Raw genomic sequence first — 20,969 nt, 5'->3', positions numbered from 1 at the left:
TTCCCAAGCCTTTTAACCCCTTGCTTCCAAGTCTGCATCTGAAGGCAAAAACAATCCTCCGAGGCAGGGCCCTCCCACTGCCTGTGATAGGCTGCTTGGAATAGCAACAGCCTGTGTCACCGAAAAGGGCAAAGCCTTCGGAAATAGAAACAAAGTTGGTCACAAATCACATTGGCTTTGCCCGAAGTTTTTTTTTTTTTTTTTTTTTTTCCTCCACCTTCTTTAGCATGCGACCATGGGGAAAGTGACCGCTCCTGTCAGTGGGGAAAGACTGGGTGGTCTGGTGCCGAGGGAGCAGCTGTAACTTCTACGTGACCATGGTACCTGTTGAAAACACAGAGGGCCCCAGCCTGCTGAACCCGAAGGGCAGAGCCCTGGAGACTGAAGGCAGCCCCAGAGCCAGCAGCCGCCGGCATCCTCCGTGGGCGAGAGGTAAAGCGAGGCAGCTGATCGACCTGCTGGAAGCAGGCTGCACTGGAGTCCTGTGCGTGTGCGCGTGTGTGTGTGTGTGTGTGGTGTGTGTGTTTGCACTGGAGTGTGCTAGGCGCATGGAGAGAAGGGGACAGGATCTGATGGGAGGAGTGACAAGGAGCTTTTTAACGTGAGCACTGAAGTTCTGCTCTTGGCTTGAGGAGTCTCATCCTGTGTTGACATAATGGAATGTAAAATCTTCAATGGGAGAGAGTAACCAGCAAGATAGGGGTAATCACACATGGCCATGCACACACACACACACACACACACACACTTTCATTTCTTGTTGTCAATGGGCAGTCTGTCAAAGAAAGTCGTTTTAATCAGTAGTTCAAGTGCACTTCATGAAATTATGTTATGTCATCAATGAACATAACTTTCTTTTTCAGTTTCTGACATATTAGTAATTCATTTGTGGCACTATTCAGAGCCTAAACCTTAGCCTGCTTCATTTGCTCCTGCTTTCTTTACAACTGGTCTATTTTGAGGTCTATTTGATAATTGTTCCTTCCAGAAGTGATATTTGGGAATTTTCATTCATTTCAGTTATCTTTGCTAAACCAAATGTTTTCCTTTTCTTCCACATTCATCATTCCTGAAAATACATTCCACACTTTGCTTGCCTCTTCCTATATTCATTTAGTTTGTTCTCAATAAATACAAAGGAATTGTGGTGTGGAATAAAATCAAAATCAAGCACCATTAGCACCCTTCCTATTGCTTCCCTCAACTCTGCTCCCCTAATCACATAAGACATTCCTGGACATACACTGGAATTCATGAATAATCCAAGACATTAAAGGCATTTACCTTTCGCTTTGGAAGGAAACTCTATGCTTATGTTGGCATTGTGGATTTGTCTGATCTTAAACGCATGCCTCTTTGGGAGGCATGCAGTAGCTCCCCCTGGGAACTGAAAAACTGCTGTTCTTTCCCTTCTGCTCCCTGCTCAGCCTTCTCCTTCTCCTGCTTTCCTGACTTCTAATCAAGAAAGAAAATCTGGGTCATCTTTCAGTATGGCTCAGCCCTCCCATTTGCAAAACTGTGCCTTTCTCTAAGTGTGCTTTTTGGCTCATGCACTTGCATTTGAGAATAAAGGGGAAAGGTTGCAAAGTTCTCCCTGATTCTTGAAAGATCAAGCTGTTGTGGTGGTGTCAATGAAAGGGTCCCCTAAATAGAGCCAGTGATACTGTCACAAAGGTGAAAAATAAGCTTGCCATGAAGTTGCCTCCACAATAGCCATTTAAAATTAGCTTTTTAATTTTGATATGGTTTTGAAAATACAGTATTCTGGAAAGGACAGTAGGATAAGCTGCACAGGTTCACATGTGTGTATGCTTGTAAAGTCTGAATCCACACATGATGTTCCATTTAACGTGCCACTATTTACGTTGATGTAAAGATAAATAAATAAGCCATACATTATTTTTTAAATTTAATTTTAAATGAATCTTTGTAGTTAGAAAAGCTAAGTATTTTCTTAAAATCTTAAATCAATACAACTTTGATGTGTGCCATATACAGTTTATACTTAGATGAATACAAGTCTTCCAAATTATTACTTTTATAAATTTCCCTAAAGTGTCTTAAATATCTTTGTGTCTCCAAAGGGGATTACACTTACATATGTATATAAAGAATACATAGCTCACTCACTGTATGGTTTTTACAAATTGATTAACCTCTCTTATTGGGATTTAATTTAGTCTGTTTTATAAAATGTTGAAGTTTAAAGAACTATTTGTAAAATATTCCTGTTGGCTTCTTTACATTTAGGCTTCCATAGTTTCGTTCAGGAAATTCATTAAAACATACAGAATAATTATCATACTATTCCTGTATTTGGAATTAGCACTTTTTTTTTTAATTCCTATATGGAAGTTAAAGCACAGAGAGGAAAGAATTATACAGCCCAGGGTAAGGTAATTAAGTCATTTAAGATACTGAAAGGCAAGCCAGAACAAAACAAAACCCATGATTTCTGTACTTGCCTGCCCTAATGCAATTGTGCACAGTAAAAAATATTGGCAGCTCTTCCTTGGCCAACTAACTTCTCCTTAAACTGGAAAGAATTCTCTGTTCCAATGACAAGCAACTAAAACACTAAAATTCATTTTCAAGAAATTGTGACTCAAAGTATTTTTAGTAAATGTGCTAGTAGACTCAGACGGTTATCATTGACCATACAGATCAGGGTTAAGTTCAGTTGCAAAGCCTGATGTCCAGAGTCAATAGCAGACACAAGCGGGAAATGTGAAATCTGGAGCATCTTACACAGGGAAGGTGAGGTCAGAAATGTGTGGTTGGCTCAAGTTCATGCTGCAGCCACTGGGACACTGACCCTGGCCGTCTCTAACCTCGGAGCCCATGCCTGCTTGTCTATCCCAGAAGCTGAGTGACCCCACACGCTGCTCATTTCATGATTCAAAGCTCGAGCAGCATTGCCTTCAATGATCCTCTCCACTTGAGTCCTGTGGCACTGCTTGAGTCCTGTGGCACTGCTTTTCCACTTGGATCAACCCAAAAGCAGAAACCAAGAATAATATTCACTGTGTGAATGCGAGATTTCAGCACCGCAAACCCAAGCACCCAGATTACCAGAACTGTACTCACCCAACTGACAGGGCTGTGTGTTTTCCCTCCTCAGCCCTTCTGAGTCCCAGAGGGCACAGTCTGAGGTCTCAGAGATGCACGTTTCTGCTATCCAGATGAGTCACCTACAACAATTGTTCTTGGAGTTGTTTGGAACTGACTGCCTTTTTAAAAACGGAAGCTGAGTTGATGGTCTTTAGTCAAACAGGTCGGTAACCATAGGAAAGGGAGAAAAGAGAGTTCCTCGGGCAGTTGGGGATAAATCTACTTGCAAGAGACTGAGAAGACTTTAGGAACAAATTTATCCCCAGGGAAGACAAAGTCAAGTCAACCAGCTTGAGCTGATATCAGAGCTTTGGTGGTGAGAGTAAGGATTCCAAAAGACCAGTCACTTTGGGAAAATCCAGACCTGGGACACTTTCATCATTCCAGGCTTTCCAGATATTAAAACGTGAAGGGACAAACGTTATTATTTTAAAATCACATGTGCTTAACAACAACAGATTGTTGTGTGTAGTTTGATATTCCCAAGAAAGTGGAGAATTTATAAGGGTGAACTTGTGAGGGCTATACTTTCAACTGGAAATACAGTCAGCTTTAAAGACAACCATCTCCCCTTTCACCTCAGCCAGCTCTCTCGATGACTGCACGGTTAACCCCACTTGGAAATCACATCAAAGTCTTAATTTTTTAAACTTTTCCTGGGCTTGACATAAGTCAAGCTTGACCAAACTCTAGAAAAAGAAAAAAGGCTTTGGACAAGCATGGTGTGAAGTATTTCACAACAAAGTCTGGTGGTGACTGGCTTACACTATAGGACTTTGATGCCCTTTTAGATCATGTCACCTAGACAGGCATCTCGCCACAACTCGTGTTCTGGCTACTAAAGCAGCAGCAGCAGACATGTTCTGGAGGGGGCCTGGCAAGCATGCACATAGATGAAGTCAGGCCAAGGAACTGCCGAGCAGTGAGATGATCTGGAAGGACTGAAATTAGCCGGCAGACAACAGGGTGCCCAAGCTGGTTTTACAGCCAGTGTCTGTTCTGATAAATGTGTGCCCCAATCCCAGTAGTTCATCATCTTAAATATCACCCTTCTCTCTGTTGAGGTTGCCAGGAGTTGCTGAGGCAGCTGAGTTCCCAGGAGCAGGCCTGGGGATGGCCCTCAGAACACTGAGGCAAACCATCCTGATATAGTACCCACAGGTTCTTCAGGGGGGTGTTTTCTAGTGGTCAAGAGCTTACACTAAGTACTGGAAACAGAATTCAAAAACTATGACTCCAATCTACACCCCCCTCAGGAAACTCAAATGTACACATATTTATCATCAATGAATTGATCAATTTTAAAATGCAACCTTTAGTTGCTTCAGATGTGGTATTTTATTTTTCATTCAAAAATAGGCCTTGAATCTGGTTTTGTCGGTTGACTTTTCTCCATTGGAGGAACCCAAGTACTTTCAGCCTCAGCACTCTGAGCTCCAAACAGCCTGGTGTGAGCATACAATGAGCCTAAATTCTAAGAGTAGGAGCACTACTTGTCCAGATTGTATGAGCAAGAACTGGTTTTATAAGATGTGTAGGTTGAGTTGACCTTTTAACTCAATTTTTTTATTTTTATGAACAGTCTTCCCAAAAGGGTGAATTATTGAATAAAACAAGAATGAAAACCACCAGCACGACCCAAAGTTATGGTGGTGAGAAAGGGGGGCAGTTGAATGGGTTTTTCCCCTAAGGGGTAAATACCAAATATCAAAGTAAGGAAGACATCTTATTCAATCTTCCCTCAGCAAGTACCCAACCTCAGTTAAAATCACAGAACCTGGAACCCCCCCCCAAATACCCACTGAAACACACTGAGTCAAATGTATTGTCTTTATCATAGATAAAGACAAGCATGGTGTGAAGTGTTTCACACTTTGGGAAAATCCAGACCTGGGACATTTTCATCATTCCAGGCTTTACAGATATTAAAAAGTGAAGTGACAAAAGTTATTATTTTTGTTGTTGTTTGCTCTTAATATCATTTTCCTTCCTATGTCCCGACACACTCACCTATGCATTTACTAAATGACCATGCCACCACGAAATACTAATTTTCCTATACCAGTTAGGGAGAAGTATTAATAACACTAAGATATAATTTATTATATTTTTCTAATTTTAGGAGCTTTCATGCTTTTTGAGCAATGACTCACTTTCTACTGTCCTGCCAAAATATCAGACAGAGAAATGCAGTCATTTGTTTGACTAAGTATAAACTATTAGATTGTGCTTGACTTGGAAGTAATTGTTCTCAGAAACACTCATGACTCAGGTCTTCCTGGCTTGGTTATATCCTGGAGTTTTAGCTACATCCATATTACTTTATCCAAAAAGTCTTGGATGCACCTGTTTGCACACTTTATAGAAGCTGATGTTGGATTTGCCTCTAGTTGAGCTATGTGGAGTGCTAATTTGGAGATCTGCCTGAAACAGCATCTTCAGTGTGCAAGACTTTTTTGAGAATGACTGGAGGTGGGGAGGAAAGCAATTGGTATCAGTTGTACTGAGATAACCTCAAGCCAATGAAATGTCTTACCTCTGTTGGGAAACTAAACTGTAGAAACCCCCAAGGCAAAGTCCATGAAGAATTTTTCATGAAGTCAGCTGAATGTTGTAGGTACTGTCCAAAACAAAGGCATTTAAGAAATTATGGAAACCATAATTATTATTGCAGGAAACAAGGTATCATTTTATTTCCTTTGCCATCAGCAAGAGAGAATGTTCAAAATTTTGCATCAGTGTTATGGAGATTTTACCTCATCAATTCAGACTAACAAATTTTTGTCGAATGATTATGGGCACCAAGTGCTTCTATTACTGTAGTTGACCTCCAACAAATAAGCAGCCAGTTATTTCACCAGCAAAATGGGTTATTCAGTAACAACAAAAAGCTATTTGGAACCTGCTGCCTCCTGGCATAAAACTCCCATACTTCCCCAGGATGAAGAAAGAAATTTTGGAGGAGCTGTTTTAAATGCAGAGTCTTTTGGAAGAAACTGAAGGTTCGAAGGATATGGGCCCTTCATTTGTTGGGTTATTGCATTCTCTCTTTGATCAAGCTGTTGCTGAGTAAGGGGGCTGCCTCCTCTGAGGCAGCCAAGCAACATCACTTCCTGAGGGAGATGCAGGGATGGCTCCTGGAGTTGGATTCTGTAGTGGGGAATGGCTCCAGGCACATAAACTTCTTGTAGCCTCACAACCACCTTTAAATGAGATTCCTGTATTCTCATTGCCACACTATTATTCCCTTCTTATTTTTACATTAACCCATTCAGATGATAATATTCCTGGTTCAAAGACAGGGTAATTGAGGCTAACAGAACAATGCCAACACTTACCAAGTGCTTACTACTATGCACTGGGCACTTACCCTCTCATTTATTCTCACAACAACTTTATGAAGAAAGTCATAGGCAGAAGGACAGGGAGAAAGAAAGTTTAGGAGACATATCAAGGTCTAGTCAGTCACACATCAGGCGCTCTAATTCCACACTGTACCTACATTGGTAAGGCCAGGTAAATCATAGAGAGCAGCAAAGTGACTCACTCCTGGGAGCACAGATATTAGACAGCAGGCACTTGAATCCAATGATCCCACAATCAGTGCTGGGTTTACCCACTTGAATAATAATAATATCATCTGGCATGGCTATCTGTGTGTCCGACCATTCTGTGATCTGAAGCGTACCTGTTAAAGGGCTTACTTGCCTTCTGTTTCAGCCAATTCCCTAATTGTCCCTGTAATCTGTCTTTTTTGATGATACTATAAGCTCTTAGGTAAAATATTTATTCTTGTGACTATCAAAACTCTTAACTGACTGCAAACACCTAGAAAGTGTGGTGCAATTCCTAAGATGTAGGAACTATGCTTTTTTCTCTGCATTTTCACCAGGGATCACATGCATGTGGCACAGATGCCACCATTTGTGCCATTAAATCCACATATAACCTAAGAAACATGTCAGCCCAGTGCTCATCATAACCCCCAATTGCACTGTCCATTCTGCTGAATCTGTCAGCCATCTGTGCCCAAGATGGGCCTGGCACAGGTCACACCCTTGATTGTTAAGTAAATGAATGAAGAAGTATTTTTCCTGAACTAAAGAACATTTAAATTCAGCAGTACACAGCAAGTACCTACCACATGAGAGGCACATGCTGAATACATGACTGTAAGAAGTTATATCTAGGACATTATTCCTAGCTGTGGATTCTACCAACTCATCATAATGATAAGATCTAAATAAGTGCAAGCCAAACTTTTAGTAAATTTTGTTTCTACTAAGAAAATGACAAGATACTTGGTTTCAATGAGGAACAATTGTTCTCCATGCAATGCTAATTGCCATCTGTTGAAGAGAAGCAAAAAATCAGAAAAACACAGGTGGAGTGGGTGGCCAGGTATACAATGCTATGGGAGTGCACAGTTTTTGCTCATTTTTGAAGGACTGGGAAGACAGTTTGTCTAAGCAGAGTCAAGATAGTATAACTGAACCTGAATTTCTATCAATATATAATTGGGTCAAGATGGTGCAAAAACGCTATAAGGAAGCTTAAAGGCATTTTCAGCACAGTGGAGGGTGTTTGATAGAGTTATATGTAGTAAAACAAGTCAGGATGGTAAACACAAACACTAGACATTTATCTAATGAACAAGATGGTAAAGAAAAATCCTTAAATGTAAAGTAATGGACATTAGTATATACCTTCAGAGCCCTGAGGCTTACGAGGGAGATATGAGAGAAAGGGCCAAATGGGTGACAAGGGATGACGATGGGAGAGAAGAGTGAACCCAGTAGGATTACAGAGAATATTCTAAACAGAGAAAATAGCTTGTTGAGAACATTGGAGAAGAGAGAAGAGCACACTCAGGGAAATGCAAATATTTTTGTATGATAAGAGCACAGAGCATGTAGGGAAGGGGGGTGGAGAATGACATCAGCAAATACCATATATGGAAGCCACTGTGTGCTGGGTACCACAAGAGAGGAATTCTTAGGAAAAGATTGTAACTGTTTAGAGATGGTAGTTGTGACAGAAAACTTCATCTGCATGTCTCCAGCCCTTAAGCTCATGGGATCTCCATTCTATTAACATTTAAGTAAAAACAGGTTAAATCCACATATGCTTCCTTGTTCCACACATTTCCACTCTCCACTGAACACACAGTGTGTACCTTCAGAGGTTTGTGATTCTTCTGATTGTTTTTTGTACTTCCTGTTTCCACTGGATTCTTGCCCTTCACTTCCGGCAGCTGGTCTTCCCTCTTAACCTTGCTCCAAACCATGAATGGATTACAGCCTCTATTGCCGGATGTACTCAAATCCCACTCACACAAACTACAGATTTTCTCTGAGGATTTGGAGAAGGCTGTAGTGCAATTAAATATTAGGTAGATCCAGCCTTAAAATTCTGTTGTCAAATCTACCTTAGAGAATTTCTCATAAAACAACTTTCAAAAAATCCATAAGCATCTTATCTCCTTGTGTTCTCACTTCATTCCCAACAACTTGACAGTCTGTTTTGACCTTTTCTTCCACCTGTCCTGTTTTTTCAACTTGCTTAGCCAACCTTTTTTTAATGGTATCTCTCTCTTTCTTTTTTTACTCTCTCACTCTCCCTCCCTCTTTCACAAACCTACCTATATCTTATCAATTGATCTGGAGTTTCTCCCTTAACATCCAGATGGGTCTTGAGGTACTTATCTATATACTTTCCAATATTATTTATTTTCTCCCCATTGTATTTCCTTAATTAAAGAAATTTAAAAGCCCTAATTATTATTCTCAATGACGTTTGAGTACACAGATTACCTTTTATATAAAAAAAAACTTCAAATTTTCACATAGTAATATTCAAAGTTTTACATTTATTGATTAGAAAAAAAAATAGAATGACAAGGTCTCCCTGGTGGTACAAGGGGTTAAATCTCAGCACTCTGACGCTCTTTGCAGCCACTGCAGAACTGGTTTGATCCAGGCCAGGTTGCTGACCCACATGGTGCCCTTGAACTCTCCCCTTTCTCCTGCTGCTCCCTCAGCAGTGAATTTCAGGTTATCTCCCTGTTCTGCTCCCCTCTATCTCTGGTGAATCCTCCCATCCCCCATGTCTGGCCTTATCCAAGTTCTTGTAGGCATAACTAAATAAATAAATCTTTTTTAAAAAAAGAAAAATAGAATGACAGAAAGGTATCCTGTATCCACTAGAACATTGAGTTTTCCATATTGGTTTGAAAACGTGAAGTGCAAATCTATCTTTTGAATTATTATTTTTTCCAACTTTCAGTAGCTGTTGATATAATGAAGATCCCTTTCTTTCTTTTTTTTTTTTAAAGACTTGCTTATTTATGCATTACAAGAACTGGGGTACAGGCCAGAGGTGCAGGGGGGTGAAAAAAATTCACCAAAGACAGAGTGGGAAGCAGAACAAGTGGATCTACTGAAATCCACTGCTGAGGGGAGCAGTGGGTGAGACAGGAGAGGTCTGCTGAGCCATGTGGGTCACCTCCTTGGCCAGGGGTGGACTTGTGCCACAGTTGCTGCAAATGGCTTCACAGTGCTGTGCTTTAACCCCTTGAGCCACCAGGGAGGGCCTACAGGCTGTTTTTTAAGTAAATCAAAAAATGATAGTCCTTAGTTATAATGAGAGAGCCCAAAAGTAGAAGCGAAAAAATTCCTTCCTCTGTCCAAAGGAGTCATACCTGGAAAATAGCTCCCAGCATCAGAAACTAGGCTGGGTGCATCAATTTTTCTTTCAGGGCTTCTTATAATATTATAAGTTTTGGTAGTAAAGTTGAGTTTTTGGTAGTAAACTTGAAAAAATTCCTCCAGACCTGTTTGTTTAGATTCTTCTTGACTTCTTCTTGACTCTAGCAGCCAGGTAGCTAGAAAAAGGAGTGCCCAACACTGAAGACCCAAGATGTTCAACTCCTTTCTAAAGTTTGGCCCTTCCTCTGGTTAACTAAATTCACACAATCACTTTTTAGTCATTCTTGCAGTCAAGTTTGACCATGGAACCCACCAATTTTGGTCAATGAGTCATTAGAGTAAGTCTTCGTGGGGGAGGGGAGGTAAGTTTATTTCAGGTACATACCTGGATCTGAAAACCTGACAATAGCAGATTAACAGAGAAAAGCACCCACACTTATTTGAGGTTTACATGACAGAGAAGCCTTCATAAGGAACTGAAGACCCAAACAAACAGTTATAACTGAGTATTTTCTATGTTAAGTTTGGTGAAATGTAGACAATTGTAGAGAAATAAGATAGAGTAAGGAATATGAGTTTTGGTAGTAAACTTGAAAAAATTCCTCCAGACCTGTTTGTTTAGATTCTTCTTGACTTTCCTTTATCTTTGGAGATGGCCATAAGGAAGCTTCTTTTCTTCGGGTAAAAGGAGGACAGCTCCCACATGAGAGTTTCATGAACTGCTTGGGGGTGGGAGTACCTCAAGGGGCCAGAGTGACTGACTTTCCTGTTCTTTTTTCCCAAACTCTTTCCGTCTAAAACACCCAGCATGCCAAGGTATCATATTTGGTGGTCCTGTTTTCTGAATCCATCACCTTTCAGATAGAAGAGTGGCAAATGCCAAGTTTTCTCCCTGGAAAAGGAAAGAGGTGGTGGGGGACCAGCCCTGGCTCTAAGCCTTCTTTCCATGTCTCCTGCTATGGACTCTGCTGGGAGGGCACCTTGTGCCCAGAGCTGTGGCAGCCACCTTGCACACAGGGGGACAAAGATGAAAGTTAACCCTCTGGGGAGGCCGGAAGAGGGAGAACATGTGAGTCCTCAGAGACACCAAACTCAATTTGGTCTGCTAATTAAATAATAAATACCATTATGTTTCAAGTCCTGTTTTTTGGATTTTTTTTGGCTACTTAATATCAAAAATATTATAATTAATATGGGGTCTAGGTAAAGAGAATGTAGTCTATCTGGTTATTGGTAAGTACATTTTAAAAACAAAAGCAACGCATGCACTTTAAATTTTCTTTTTTTAAAAAAGATTTACTTATTTATGCATTCAGAACTGGGGTACAGGCCAGAGGTGCTGGGGGTGAAAGGATTCACCAGAGAAAGAGTGGGGAGCAGAACAGATGGATGTACTGAAATATACTGCTGAGGGGAGCAGTGGGTGGGTCAAGAGAGGTCTGCTGTGCCATGTGGGTCATTCCCTGGTTGGGGATCGAACTCATGCTGCAGTCGCTTCATAGTGCTGCACTTTAACCTGTTGCACCAAGGAGGGCCCTAATTTTTCTATATAGAGAGAAGAAATATCAGAAAGGTTGATCTTTGGTCTTCGTAATTTTTTTTTAAATGGACCCTGTAAATAAAGAGATGTAGGACAGTATCTGATCAGAATGAAGGTAAAGCTGCAGCTGGCTGAGAACAGAGATACAATGGACCTACATAAACATGACAAGAGACTTCGGAGACAAAAACAGCGGGACCAGAAATATCTGGAACCTGTGATGTGAAGGATAAACATGAAAAGCTATTCTAGGATGCTTATAAGGGCAAGAAGAGAGAGGTGAGAAAGAAAATATGTATTTATATTGCCAAATAATAGTGGAGAGGAATCCAAAATATAGAAGAAAGCTTTTCTGAGTAGGGGAATAGTACAGAAAAAACAAGCATCTAGTCAGCCTATTTCCAGCTTAAGGAGGGAAGAAAGGAAAGAAAGAAAGAAAAAATTGAATGTTACATGTGTCACCAGGCAGAGAAAGACAGTTAATGAAGCCACATGTTGGGAAATCGAATTTGAAGATTAGTTTCACTTGTAGAAGTACAATGAAAATATTACAGGAGTTTTTTTTGGGTCTGACCATTCACTGTAGCTAAATCAAACTTGAGAGTCAGGAGCAGGTGGAAGCGAGTCCGACTTAACAGGGTGCCAGCAAAAGTGAGGACATGGGTGACTACTGTGGCAAAGACCATCTTCCTGAACTGGGGAGAAGCAAAGACTAATACAGGGAAGGACTAAGGAAGAGCAGAGGCGAAGGGGTGTGTGTCAGCGGGATTTCAGAGAAACTGGCAGGGGTTTCAAGGGCAGGTTTTCATACCTTTTTTCTTCCAAGCTTAGTCCTGACCAAGCTTAGTCCTGACCACGTCTGTAGATGCTGGTGGTTGTGCTTTTTACTGTGATCACAGGCTTGTGACTTAACCCCAGTCTTCCATTTCCATCTTTGTTTCAGCCAGTTTTGCCTGCCTTTCTGGTTCTGACTGCAAGAAAAGGTAAACAGGAGCAGAGCAAGGTTGAACAAGGCAAGGGGAAGGAACTTTTGTTACCGGACATGACAAAAACAAACCTGGGATTGAAAAATAAAAATGAAAGAAAAGTTCCCCTTTTTCCCTAAAAAGCTCAAATAACAGGGAAAGAAGGATGCCAAATTTTCTGAGTTTCATTGTATGCTAAAGAAAGGACCTAGGTGCAGGGGAGGAGGGGATAATGGTTAGAAGACAGTGCCTGATATTTGCCTCCTTGGGGAACTATACATAATCCAGGGAAAAAGAGGTTGCCTTTGAGACCTTTGACAGCTGTTGGAATTACTCCCCACAGTCCCGGTGACAGTCCACAGGAGATGCTTTTTCTCTGGGAGACTCGAGGAATCTTTCTAGTTTCGACAGTGCTCCCCCATCATTCAACACCCAATAGCCTCTACCAAACTGGAGCTTTGCTTCAGCCTTGTGTGGTAACCTCACTCCCCTGAGACACTCTGCAACACCAGTCTAAGAGTAGACAATTACAACTAAATTTAATCAGAAGTGCTATAAGGCAACAGTTGTCAAGCAAGAGAAGAGATTAATGCTAACTGAAGAGAGGAGCTCTGGAAAGATTTTGTAGTAGAGGGGGTATTTGAGCCGGTTCTTTAAAGATGAAATGAGTTTCCCTAAGCTGTGACAGAAGGGGAAAGACATGTGGTTAGGAGAACAGTATTATGAAAGGCACAAAAGTCTGAGAAAGTGCTGGACTTTTCCAGAAACAGCAAGGGGTCATGTGGGTTGGAGAATCGGTGCTTGAAGACTGTTGTGGGAGCTGAAATCTGAAGCAAGGACAGGAGACTACTGAACAAAGAGTCTGAACCACCAGACAACAAGTACATGTGTGGGGCATTTAATAAAGTATAAATATGTGGTGACAATGAAACACTATGTTCCCTGCTAGGGTGTTATATTAACTGGCTAATAATAGAGCCAGAAGCTTAATAGAAATGTTAATAGCATGCTGTTCAAATGCTAAACACTTATGTAAATATAAAGTTCTCTGTGTTGACTACTACATGGTGCCAGCTATTAGCCTAGGCTGATAAAATTGTGGGGAGGGGACCAAGAAGCAGTGTTTTAGGGTGCAGTTATCATTCATTCATTCATTCATTCACTCAACAAACATTTGTTGTGTAATTGCTTTGTGCCAAAGAACAGAGAGAATACAGATATAGTTGACCCTCCATAGCCACAAGCCACAATACCTCTTATGCTTGGAATCAACCAAGGATGGAAAAACATATCTGACGTAGTGAAGCCTACCACAACAGTTGCATCTAGGCTGATGACCTACACACTTTCTTCCCATCATTATTTCCTAAACAATACAACAATAAAACAAATTATATCATTCTTAGCATTCACATTGTGTTAGTTGTGATGTTGTAAAGCGTAGGGGGAGAGACTGTAGGTTATATGCAAATACGATGCCATTTTGAGTAGGAATTGAAGCATCCAGGCATTTTGGTACGTTCAGGGCTTACAAGAATCTGTTCTCAGGTACCTAGCTACAGGGATTAAAAATAAAGGAGGATTTTTGCCTTCAAGCACTTTCCATCTAAGAGCGTAAGACCCAAACAAGTGGATAAATAAGTAACTGAAAATGTCACAGGTGCTGTGAAACGCCCTCTGAGCAGAGAAGGTGCGTAGAGGGGGTGGGGGTACCTTACTACATGACCGAGCAGGTGATTCTCATAAAGGAAGGTAGCGCTTAAGACAACTCTTGGGAAATGGGTTAAGATTAAAGGTATTCAGGAGAAAGAAGCCGAGAAGGGCGCACAATGCGAGTTTTCCTCTAACAGTAACGTGAAGTAGAGGGTCTTTTACGTTTGTGAAGCATTCACAGCCGGTCAAGCTGTATAATTACCTGGCTGCCTGCCAAAAATATCTGGGCACGCTTTTCAGTCTGCAGTTGGACTTAGTGAGCCGGCAAGCTTTCATTGTGTAGCCATTATGTACATAGGCTGTGCGAGGCCTATGGGGAAGAAAGACAAGAGGGAAGCAGGCAGCAACTCAAATATTGTGGAAAAGAGAGTGTTTGGTGTGCGCGCCAGTGACAATGTAGTTTCAGAGGACTCACCAGGAGCGCAGACAATGCCGGTATTGTGGCTGTAGCCGCTGTCCTCTGAGACTGTGGGGCTGCCTGTCCTTTGTACCCTTGCTGTGAGTCCCAGAGCGCCTTTGCATAAAGACTCAGGTTTGGGAGCACTGCTGAGCCCCTAGCTAGCAAAGAAGTGAGATGCAGGGGCCACAGGCGGGGACCCTGCAGGACTCCAGAATTTGGCGCTTCCGTGGTGTCTGCACAAAGTCAAACATTCCCCAAGGCACTTTAGGAGGGAAATGAATGTAAAGGAAGGACCCTTGGGAAGCAAAGTGGCTGGGGTGGCTAAACTTCCTTTTGACCTTTGAGTTCAGTGGGACTTGAGGTCAGCTGCCTTTTGAAACCGCAGGCGGCTGAGTCCTCACCCTTAGGGGCCAGTTGCTTCCAGTCCACAGTGTGTAGGCGAGTGCCAGATCTACTTCCTGTGGTGTCCTCTTTCCTCATTCACTGCCAGATCCTTGGAAAATTATCTCTTTCTGGTGAACATAGGATAATAGCTTGCTTCTATTATCATTATCCAAAAAGTAGACATAGGAAAAAGCCTGCTCCTGTATGCCTCCATTGTGTTTGTATGTTAAAATAGCACTGGAGGCCCTCCCTGGTGGCCAGTGGGTTAAAGCACAGCACTAAGAAGCTTAAGCCACTTCTGCATCAGTTCGATCCCCGGCTGCCCCGGAGGTGACCACATGGCGTGGCAGACCTCTCCGGACCCTCCTGCTGCTCCCCTCAGTAGTGTAATTCATCGATCTGCCTGTTCTGCTCCCCACTCTGTCTCTGGTGAGTCCTCTCACCCTCCGCATCTCTGGCCTGTACCCTCAGTTCTGTATGAATAAATAAATAAATCTAAAAAAAAAAAAACTAGCACTGGAAAAATGACTTGGGTGGAAATTCTAATGTGTCCTGGGGCTGCAATCTTGGAAGCATTAGGGACTACCTTCCATGCTGAATGAAGTTTAATAATCTGGGGATTATGGCAATGCTGCACTGGTGAATTTGTGGTGGAAATTTTACAGGGACTACACTTGAGGGGAGAAAGCAAGCAGCAAGTGAACAATGAGGTAAAATATTAACACATAAATTATATAGAATTTAACAATCTGGATGGGGAGCTTAAGGACTGTCGTGGACTTGAGCAGTAATAAATAGCAGTCGTGAGATGCATGAAGAAGCTAGTTTTGAGCAGTATCTCTTAAAACCCACAACAGGAAGACATACTCCTCAAACAAAAGTCAGACAACTCAAACTTAATTCTACAGCAGATGACACAGGCTGGTATACCCCTTTCTCCCTTACAAGGTGGGAATAAGTTCATGGAAAATCCTGTTGCTGTTTTTTAAGCCTGTGAAGGCAAATTGCTGGATAGATAGATACTGTTTAGCAATAATTTTATTTTTAAATTATCTACTTATATGGAAATAATGTTATGGGATCTCTGAAGAATGAGACTCAGTGCTAGCCACTAGGTCTCAAGAGGGACACTAACCTGGGGTGGCTTCCAGGCCCTTTGCCCACATCCCAGTTTGTACATGACTGCGAACACTGACTAAAAGTATTCAGCCCACTGAGATAGCAGAAAAAGAAGCTGCCTGCCTCTTCTGTTAGCTCTCTTTCCCCAGACTGCAGCTGGCTGACTTGGTGACTTCCGCCACTCTTTCCCCTACTCCTCCTTAATCCACCACATTCTAAAGTGGGATAACAGAGCATCAAAGGAAAAGACTACAATATCTCGAGGTGTCTTCCTTTTTTTTTTTTTTTTTAAAGATTTATTTATTTATTCGTACAGAACTGGGGTACAGGCCAGAGATGCGGAGGGTGAGAGGACTCACCAGACACAGAGTGGGGAACAGAACAGGCAGATCGATGAAGTACACTGCTGAGGGGAGCAGCGGGTGGTGGGTCAGGAGAGGTCTGCCACGCCATGTGGTCACCTCCGGGGCAGGCGGGGATCGAACTCATGCAGGAGTGGCTTTAGCTTCTCAATGCAGTTCTTTAACCCACTGTGCCACCAGAGAGGGCCGGTGTCTTCCTTTTTTATAAGGAAACACTATTTCTCATCTAACAAAAGGGGAAAACTAGGAAGGGTAAGGAGAAGGACAAAGTAGCCTGGACAGTGTTCCGCTTCTGGAGACTTCTGGTGTCTACTCTCTAGCACCTTTGCCCTCTGGTCTCCTCACTGTCATTCTGATCTCCTTCACCCAACCTGCTCCCCTGAAGTGTTTCATTTCTCTGAAGACTTTGTAACTCCCCAAAGTCATTTATTTCTCTACTCTAAATATCAAAGATCAACTGTCAAAATATGCACAGTAATCAACACATCAAACATAGATAAAATGAGCAAGCAGAGATCCTAAGCAGTATAATATTCTTATTCAAATGTGAGAATTTGACCCAGTTGTCCTTGGGGTAGAGGAGTTTGTTGTTGAGGATTTTAGAATCCCCTGGGGGAATAAAGAGAACATGTAGAAACAGGAAATAAATGATCCTATAAGAAAGTGCTTTCAGGTCAGTATGCGAGTAAAAGCTAAAACAGTACATAATAAAAATTAGATACTACAGCTATCACCAGAATGTTATGTTTCTTGGGGGGTGGGGGGAATGGTAAGTAACCAATAGTTTTTCTTCATTACTAGGTACCTCCCAGTACCTAGGAAACTGCCAATCACATAATGGGGTTAAATATTTGTTTTCTGATTAGCTGAGTAAATTGCAGATTTAATTTCAATTTTAATAATTTGTGTTTGCAATGCTCATTGATATGTGGTAGTTTGTTGTGATTATTGCATTTTTATTTCCTCCATCTAAATAGTGCTTTTTTTACTTTGTTTTTGGCACCTCCATTTCCCATAGTCCACCAGGACTCAAAAGATTCAAAATATCTTGAATATTTGTGGCAAGAGGGATTTAGATCACCTTTATTTGAACTGCTCATTTCACTTAAGCCACATGGTATTTTTACTCACACCTTCAACCTCCTCACTCCCCTACCCTACCTCCAGGATAGGGTTTAATGGTTGTGGCTCAGTCTGCAAAAACCATGAGCCCAAGCATGCTCTCATCCTTCTTACACACTTCTCACTTCTGTCTCTTCTTCATTCCCTTTGCTGCTGCCTCCTCTTCTAAATGCGGACTTCCCCTATGCCATTCCTACTCCTTCATCTCCTTTCCTTCTCGTCTGTCTTCTTGTGTCCGCTAAGCCTTCCCAGCACTTTAAATACCAACTCCCCCACACCTCCTGTCTTCACCCAAAGCTAACTGGCCCGACTGTGACCCAAACCACAGGAAAGCAGGCTTCCTAGAGGTCACAACTCCTCACTCCAGGGTCGCACAGGGGGTGTCTCTCCCTGTCCTGCCCCTGACCGTTTGCCTTTAAGAACTGCATGGGCTAGAGGAGCCTGGCTGTCTCAATTTCTGATCCAACGCCAAGACAGGAACTAAACAATATTGTTGTTTGTTCAGTCGTCACCCCCTGTCATCTGCTGACCTTGCAAAACTGAAAACAACCTCAGCAACCTAGAAGGAAACAGTCCAGAAGGAAACGACTTCCCAAGTCTCAACCTTTCCTTCCAAAACAGAAAGAAAAAAAGATGTTTCTTCCCTATCTAAGCTTTTTACTTAGTATACCACAACATATGCTTATACTCAGCACAGTAAAAAACTTGCCCAAGACTAAGTCTCCATTCAGCCATAAAATGTGTGCAGTGAGAATTCAGAGCTGATCCTGTCTCTCCTCTGCTTGCAGGTTGCAGCACGTTCACGCTCCTGACGTCAGTCACCGCTGCAGTCAGTGGCCTCCTGGTGGGTTATGAACTAGGGCTCATCTCTGGGGCTCTCCTTCAGATACGGGCCTTACTAGCCCTGACATGCCATGAGCAGGAGATGGTGGTGAGCTCCCTCCTCGTAGGGGCCTTCCTGGCCTCTCTCCTGGGAGGGGTCCTGATCGACAGGTACGGAAGAAGGGCTGCCATCATCTTGTCCTCCTGCCTCCTTGGACTCGGAAGCCTGGTCCTGATACTCAGCTTATCTTATACGGTTCTTATCATGGGGCGCATTGCTATTGGGGTTTCCATTTCACTGTCTTCAATTGCCACTTGTGTCTACATCGCAGAAATTGCACCCCAACACAGAAGAGGACTTCTTGTGTCCTTGAATGAGCTGATGATTGTCATTGGCATTCTTTGTGCCTACATTTCAAATTATGCATTTGCCAATGTTTCCCATGGCTGGAAGTACATGTTTGGCCTTGTTATTCCCTTGGGACTTCTGCAAGCCATTGCCATGTATTTTCTCCCTCCAAGTCCCCGGTTTCTGGTGATGAAAGGACAGGAGGAAACTGCGAGCAGAGTTCTTGGAAGACTGAGGAACATTTCAGATACCACAGAAGAACTCACTGTAATCAAATCCTCTCTGAAAGATGAATATCAGTACAGTTTTGGGGACCTGTTTCGTTCAAAAGACAACATGAGGACCCGAATCATGATTGGCCTGACCTTGGTATTTTTTGTACAAACGACTGGCCAGCCAAATATATTATTCTATGCATCCACTGTGTTGAAGTCTGTTGGCTTCCAGAGCAATGAAGCAGCTAGTCTTGCTTCCACGGGGGTTGGGGTGGTCAAGGTCATCAGTACCATCCCAGCCACCCTTCTTGTTGACCACATTGGGAGCAAAACCTTCCTCTGTGTTGGCTCTTCTGTGATGGCAGCCTCACTGGTTACCATGGGCATTGTGAATCTCAACATTGACATGAACTTCACCAATATCTGCAGAAGCCATAGTCCCCTCAACCAGTCCTCGGATGAGTCTGTGTTTTATGTTTCAGGAAACCTGTCAGTCAGCAATGACACACTCAAAGCGTCCTTTAAGGAGATCACTTCTCCTAACAGAAGCTCACTAATGCCCATGAGAAATGATATGCGTAAAAGAGGAGAGTCAACTTTGGCATATTTTCCAAGTGCTGGGCTGAGCCCAACTGGACAGCAGACAATCACTGATCCCGTGGACATCCCTGCTTTTTTGAAATGGTTATCGTTAGCCAGCTTGCTTGTTTATGTTGCTGCCTTTTCAATTGGTCTAGGACCAAGTAAGTATTTTTATTCTTTTTCCTTCCTTCTTTCTTCTTATGAATGTGATGTATTGCTTTAGAGCTTCTTACTGAGCTAGTATCTTATACTCATGCATGGAAATATTAACAGCACCTGATTTTTCTACTAGTGTGGATATGCATAGCATATATCTGCTTGAGAAAGAGATGGGGCCAATCTTCAGCAAAGGGTTAGTTTCTCATTATCCATCAGATAAGGATATTTTAGCACCAGTTGATTGGGGATATATCAGACCTTAAAAAATATGTATTGCCCAAAGAATATATTCTTTTATGAAAGCAAAGTTTATTATGATAACAATGTCCTCCATATCAATTTTGAATTTCTTCATAGAAATGGAAGGGGGGATAAAAGTGTTTAGATTTTCTTAAAGAAATGTTAATGAATGCTTTCCCATAATAATGAAGAAAAGAATTAATTGCAAGTTGGGAAAGAAGATGCATTCTAACTTTATTTTTTATAACTAAAGTAAATTCCCAGGGTGAGTCAAGAGAATGGGAAACAAGTTACTGTCATTGAAGAGAGCAGTTTGCAAGGGACTAGCTACAAGGGTGTTTTATTTGATCGACTCCAATTAAATGATTTAAGTTCCTCTTTTGAACAAACTCTAGATCTAAGAGTTTGCTAGAATAGTTTGTTCCAGTACTCTAGTCTTTTGGCCTCATACAAAACTTTATAGGGAAGTTGTAAAGGGTTTTCTGTAAATTTTCTGAGAAAATAAAGTCTCTACCATATTCAACTTCCAGTTACATCACCTTCTTTCCTCCCCCACCCCACAACCTTTTCTTCCTCCATCACTCTTTCTTACAGCGTTGGTATTGAAACTTCTATTTACAAGGATCAAGTTTGCTCAAGTAAAGGAAGTATTAAATGTTAAGAACAACAAGACAACATAGGTCATGGTGAAGGGGAGTCAAATGGACAAGTGTAGATTCCTGGTGCTGGGAACAACGATTCTGGAAAGAGAGTTACTGTAGGGCTTATTGCAGTCATGCACTGTTAGCTCACTAACTATTCCTTCAAGTGTTATATATACGGGAAGTATTTTTTTTTAAATGAGGTACTATGGTAAATGCTTATGAGATAGCAATAAGCAAGACAGATAACGTGCTCCGTCTTAAAGGAGATTATATTAAATGCTCTGTTATAATCATTTTGTTTTCTCCTTTCTGGTGGGCAACTGGCAAGTTTTGACTGCTTATCTCAGTTAATTAATAACTGGATTGCACATGACTGGTATGGATTCTCTCCCATCTCTACTTCCTCATCTCCCAGCCTGCTCCTGCTTTTACGTGAAATCAGTCTCTAAACGATGACTGGTTCCAACTTCAGAGCAAAAGAAGGAATCTGGGTTGTGCCACGCATAGGTTCAGGTCTATTTCTAGTCTAACCAGA

The 20,969-nt window shown here is 41.9% G+C and overlaps 1 protein-coding gene across 1 annotated transcript in view; it reads left to right on the top strand.

Annotated features, from left to right (window-relative positions):
* Positions 1-244: 244 nt before the first annotated feature.
* SLC2A12 (solute carrier family 2 (facilitated glucose transporter), member 12) overlaps positions 245-20,969 on the top strand; it is a 51,481-nt gene continuing 30,756 nt past the window's right edge. The window contains exons 1-2 of the mRNA XM_004673869.2: positions 245-432; positions 18,212-19,552. Of these exons, the coding sequence (XP_004673926.1) occupies positions 318-432; positions 18,212-19,552 (1,456 nt within the window). The 5' untranslated portion in view covers positions 245-317. The remainder of the gene's footprint in view (positions 433-18,211; positions 19,553-20,969) is intronic.

Source organism: Condylura cristata, unplaced genomic scaffold, assembly GCF_000260355.1.
Source record: "Condylura cristata isolate star-nosed mole 26May11 unplaced genomic scaffold, ConCri1.0 scaffold00001, whole genome shotgun sequence".
NCBI lineage: Eukaryota > Metazoa > Chordata > Mammalia > Eulipotyphla > Talpidae > Condylura > Condylura cristata.
The sequence above is the reverse complement of the archived record's forward strand: the minus strand, read 5'-3'. Positions and strand labels throughout refer to the sequence as shown.